General features: G+C 42.5%; 1 protein-coding gene across 1 annotated transcript in view; it reads left to right on the top strand.

Annotated features, from left to right (window-relative positions):
- The first annotated feature begins 857 nt into the window (after positions 1-857).
- The window catches only part of LOC146506426 (transmembrane protein 132C), a 265,985-nt gene continuing 260,842 nt past the window's right edge, over positions 858-6,000 (top strand). The window contains exon 1 of the mRNA XM_085181047.1: positions 858-1,904. Coding sequence (XP_085037173.1) covers positions 1,823-1,904 — 82 coding nt within the window. The 5' untranslated portion in view covers positions 858-1,822. The remainder of the gene's footprint in view (positions 1,905-6,000) is intronic.

Below are 6,000 nucleotides of genomic sequence, written 5' to 3'. Positions count from 1 at the left end.
CGTGTCGCTGGACAGACAAGCAGATAGACGGGCAGAGAGGCAGTAAGGCTCACGTAGGACTATCTCCGTCTCCGGAAATCCTCCCATCCTCTCCCTGACTGATTTGCAATTCAATAAGTCACAATGTCATCTCTTTAGCTTTTACACGTTTAGCTGACAAAGGGAACCAGGGATGCTGCCATATGAAATATCATCTCGGACTCAAAGAAGAGCCTAATGTTCTTTCTCTTCTCACTTGTTCATCCCTCTGTCCCACACACACACGCACGCACACACACACCCACACACACACACACACACACACACACACACACACACACACACACACACACACAGAGAGATCCTATCAATATAAAGTGAATGAGTTTTATCACAAGGTGCTTGATGGATCACATTCAGCAGTTGTGCAAGCTGCCAGTTAAAGTGGTTGGTGCGCGCGTGCGTGCGTATAGGTGGGCGCTCGTGCGAAGTTGTCTTCTATCGATTACGGAGAGAACAGGTGTAGCGTGTGTCTTTGTATGAATAATGCAGGGAGAGACTTTGTGCACGCACTTCGCTGAGACCAATACACACAAACAACGCGGAGAAATAGGCCTCTTCTTATAGGACATATTCATATTGTAAACTTTTTTTTTCTTAATCTCGTTAACATCAAAAGCTCCATTACTCTTGGATATATCCTTAACCTGTTTCCTCCGCACTGATGTGTTATTGTAGATCACCTGAAGCTAGTTTTCCCGTGTTTTCATTATTATTGTAAGAGCAGCAAAATCTATCCTCTTAAAGAGTTCCTGTTGTTGCAGTGTGGGTATTTGTTTCTTTACCACAATGACCCAATATTAAGAAAGTAAGGAAAAAACATATTAATGCATCTTATAAAACAATTCGGCAAAAAAAGAGAAAAAATCTAAATAAAGTTCTATACACTCGATTGGTTACTTTACTGTCATTCAAATCTCCAAATCCCGCCCTTATCCCTCACCCTCCTCTGCCCCAGTCGCTGTTAGCCCCCCTTCTCCTCCTCTTCCTCCTCCTACCTCTGCCGGCTGGTGGAAGCTTCAGACCTCCTCTTCTGTCCTCTCCTCACTCCATCCCACGGACGAGTGTACACAGACTCTCAAGTTGAACCCAGACGCGCACACACAAGACAACACTTACAGCAAGAGGACGATAGTCGGAGGAAAGGTAGAGAGGGAAAAGAAAGGAGAGCGGACGGAGCTGCTGCCGAGCGAGCAAAATTTGGATTTTAATTTATTAAGCGAGCCCTAAATGACAGAGTTGTCTTTGCTTTTTACTGTTTCAAAGTCCACTGTGAAGTGCACTTTTTTTCGGGACTTCGTGTGACCCTCTGGTAATTTTTTAAAAACTTTGCAAGAAAGAAAACTGCGACAAAGGCAAAGAGAACAGCGCTTTAACCGTCAGCTTTAACCGTCCCGTATGGATAAATAAGGCAGAGAAGCGCACTGGTGGAGAAAAGCTCACTACGGGGAATTTCATTCATTCATCGGTTCTGGCTTGAAGGAGAGAGAGTTTTTTGGGGGAGGCGGATTAAAAAAAGAAGCCAGCTTGCACCGGAATTGCCCATTGGGGGGTTCCTCTTTATTACTGACTGAAGAAGGATTTATAGTTTACTCCAAATCTCATCTGCTCGGTGTCTTAGGTCAAGCTCAGCGGGAGCGCAGTTTGGTGAAAATGAGATTGATGGCACCAATGCGATAGTAATCTTTCTGTGGGAACAAAAGGAGAAAGAAATATAGAAATTAAAATATTGCCCTTTGAATCCTTATTGCGAACAGTCGCGGGGTTTTTATCGACTGGAGGGATGGAGACGATCGGGAGAAAGGGAGGCGCGCCGTTGGGGTGTCGCCTCTGGAAGACGCTGCTTCTTCTTCTGCTGTGGAAAGGTAAGAAATGGAAGTGCGAACAAAAACTTGTTGCCAGCTTTACTTACTGTTATTTCATTGTTCTGGACTGGAAAACGGAATTTCCCGCTCGCTATTATTTATCTAGATATTTCATTTGGTGTCATCTTAGAAATGCGACATTATAGGCAAAACTGATAACTTTTTGTAGTATTTACAACAAAGGCATACATTATAATTGTATTTATATGAACTCTTTTTGTTAAAATGTTTCCCAGGGTGATTAAATACCCTGAAGACTGTTAGAAATTGAACTATAACAGTGAGGTGAAGTGAAACCAAACACAAAACTTAGTTGCTCAGCTTTCTATCCTGCAAGGAAACAATATTAATAATAACTTAAGTGTCTTAGAAGTGTCACACTGGACCAAGTTAAAGTAATTCACACCATTTTTGCTTTTTTACTGAGATGGTAACCAACGACAGGGGGTTATAGCAACATCACGATACTTGCCTAAAATTCCCAGAAAAGGCAATTTCTCGTCTCCTAAATAACAACCGAATAGCCAGTATTCACCTTGACGCTTCATGTATCCGCGCATGTGTGTAGAATAATAAGTAATTGAGTCCAAGCTCAAATGACAGATGCATTCTAACTGGTGCCACCTGAGACACGCGAACCCTGGCTAGTTGCTGACTTGCTCATGTGCCAGTTTGAGTTCTCTGAGAGGAAAGACCTGAGTGTTTCCTGGACAAAACTATACTTGCTTTTCTATACTGGGGGGCGGGCAGGATCAGCACTGACTGTTTGCAAACATTTTCTGCTGCACACTTGAAACAAGCTCTAGAGGTTGTCCCTTGTTTAAAAAAAAGAAAAGATCTAAAGGATTTTTAATGACACGAAGTCCCTCAAACGGAAAGAAAATCAACCCTTTTGCTTCTTTTAAAATGTACTCGAGTGTCGACGAACAGAGAAAACTAGTAATTGCCTTACTCGCCTATGTTAATTGAAGTTAAAAGAAGCTATAATAAGATTCTGTCTTTGTCGGGAATTGGACACATTAAGAAAGAAGAGAGCGGTTAATATCTCCATTATCCAGTTAAGTGAATAACTGACTTATTTGCAGAACTCTTTAAAGCCCCTTTTTATAAATCTGACCTGACTCATAAAAACCACGACACTCTAGTTTAACTGGTCTTATCAACTGAATCCACATCGGGGGGTTCTTATCCACAGCGCCCGAAGTGCGCAAAGGATTTTCACTCTCGTGCTCAAGAGCACTTGTAAAATAGAGCTGAGATATTATTAATTTTGCTCAGGTAACACCACCTGACTCAGAGGAGGGAAAAAAAGGCAAGAAGCACAATCGGAACGAGGCTTTAGAATATTTTGCATTTAAAGCGTGGGCGCGATTTTACGCCTCCGTTTTAAAGACAAATGACAAATCATCGGCATTAGTATCACGTTTCCTGTGAGTGTCTTCTGTGTTTGTGCGCGCGGTCGTATCTGTGTGTTTTAATCAGCTCCGATCACTCACGGCTCACTTAGCAGTTAACAGTGACTGCGTTGTGCGCTCCCGAGCACGGTGGTCGTTGTGCTCGCGGCGCAAGGCGCACGGACTGGAGATGGCGAGCAGGGTCGACGCGCCGGAAAACAGCTGTGTCCCGCAAAACGGCTGAGTAACCAAACACTAAAATTATCTAAAACATTTCTCCCCTCTTCTCCTGTAACATTCTCACTTCTTCTCTTAGTGGAATGAAACGCAAAATAGTGCAAGGACATGGACGGTCTGTAACTCTTGTCTGACAGTACACATTGCTCTTTGACTGCTTTTTAGTACCAGCTTTTCTGGTTTGGATGGTCGTCAGTATTGCTCCCCCCTCTCTCCCTTTCTCTCTCACTCTCTCTGTACAGGTTAAGGTCCGCTGCAGCTCGGCTGTGGTTAAACAGTTTTCATTGGGCACATGGGGAAATCTGGCTCTAATCGTGTAATAACACACCTAAGGCTGTTTAAAAAGCAAAAGATTAACCTTGCCTTCACTCTATCTCTTTCTGCCAGTGCATTCTGCCGTTTCAGTACACAGTCAAAGTGGTTCCTTGGTGCAAGTGTTCCCTGTTCATTTGTTGCTACATTGGCTGTGTCAGCCTATGCTCGCATTTACAGTAGGTGTATGTCTGTGCCCTCCATTAGTCACATAGGCCCTGAGTCATCTGCATTTGTGTGTATGCCGCTGTCTGTCATACAGTAGCTGCGATCTGTAATACTTCACAATTTTCCACCTCCTCACTTCAGTCCCAGAATTAACAACTTTGAAAGACATTTTGTTCAGATGTGAGATAGATTTGCTTTGTTCTAAGTATTACATGTCACATCACCTCCTAATTAGGGATATTTATTGTACCCCGATCTTCCAATATATCACCGTTTGTGTCACCCTTATGACTGGCATTGCTATTTTCATGTCACTCAGTTTCACTGTAATTACATCATTGTGGTATTTCATCATCCAGGTCATCTCTAGGATGACATTGTAGGTTTGTTCAAACACCAAGGATCTGACAAGTGCCAGTTCAGAGGCAAACAGTTTGTTCTGGAAGATTCAGAGGCTGAAAAGTCACAGGGGGTAATGTCTCAGGTCTGTAATCTTAGCAGGAGGTCATGGGTGGGTGGTTTAGAAGACGTACACCCTCTCATGCAGTGAGAGATTTGGCTGATAGTTTCTTTCTTGGTACATAGTTTGACGTTTTTTAAAAGATTTAGCTGCAAAAGCGACTGACGCTTGCATATAGTTTCACTGAATTAGTTTATGGTTTGTCGTAACTGTTTGTCGTAAAACTGAAACAGCTATGACAGATGAGCTGAGAAAAAAATCCCACTCCTAGTACCACTTTCCTATGAAATAACAGAAATTACTCTTCCTATGCACCGTTCATGAGTTTGGGACGTCAAATCAAAAACTCCTTTAAAAAAATCCTTATAATTTGGTTTTGTCATCTATTCCTCACTGACTGATATTTGTACTAAAATAAGTTGACTGTAGATGTAATGTATCATACAAATGCACAATTATTATTACACCGAGTTTGTAACAGCCCCACACTAATAAAAGTAAAAAGAATTTAATAAATATAAATATTTTAGTTGGTCTTTTTGAAACTCTTCAATATCAGTATATGCGTAGGCCCTGGGTTATACTCTTGATGCGTATTGAAGGAATATGCTTGTTTCTAATTGCCAGACTGGGGCCATTTAAAAAGTGTAAATCAGGAAATCTCATCAGTCTCGCTCCACAGTTTCACAGACGTTAATGACAGTGAACTGCTCCTTTCCAGCACTAGTCGCTGAAATAGCTATGTGGCAGATTGTACTTTATTTGTCAAAGACGGGAAGGGGGGGGGGGTGCACTGTTCAGTGTATATATATGTGTGTGTGTACGTGTGTGTGTGTTTTGCCCAGTGTGTTTCACCCCATGTGCTTAAACGTGTTTCGCGCTACACCGTTAACCTGTAGCAGAGTGTCAGCACTACGCACCATTACTCATGGAATACGGAGCATCAATAATTACTGACATAAAATCACTGACACATACACACACCTACATGCACAAACACATTTGTTTTACTATCACTATGGGAACTGTAATTCCCCAGCATTCCCTACTGCCTTAATTCCAACCCCAACCTAACCACAAGCTAAAACTACACCTTAAACCATTGAAACAGAACGGACCAGTCTGTCACAGAAGACACACCGAGGTCCCCATAGTGACTCAGAGTCTGCATGGTTTGGTGTGCAGTCAGTGTAAAGACCTCACTTGCATATAAAAAAACAGTCACGGGACTTCTCACCTTGGCCTTTCTATATGCCGCTTTCACTCCCTGTTTGAGACTTTGTGTCTCATTGTTGGTTTCATTCACCGACTGAATCATTCAGGCACGCACTCGCATCACTCTTTGCTGTGCACACAGAGCCACTGTCACGCATATACAGCACATTCAAACACACCCGCACACAGAGGCTGCTTATTCTGTGAAAAATAAGCAACAGAGAAGATTGTATATCAGACAAGGGGCATTTCAGAGATAGGAAATGTGAACTTGTAACATTTACTCATGAAAGCAAAAGGGGATATGTGG

Source organism: Neolamprologus multifasciatus, chromosome 12 (assembly GCF_963576455.1).
Source record: "Neolamprologus multifasciatus chromosome 12, fNeoMul1.2, whole genome shotgun sequence".
Lineage (NCBI taxonomy): Eukaryota > Metazoa > Chordata > Actinopteri > Cichliformes > Cichlidae > Neolamprologus > Neolamprologus multifasciatus.
The sequence above is the reverse complement of the archived record's forward strand: the minus strand, read 5'-3'. Positions and strand labels throughout refer to the sequence as shown.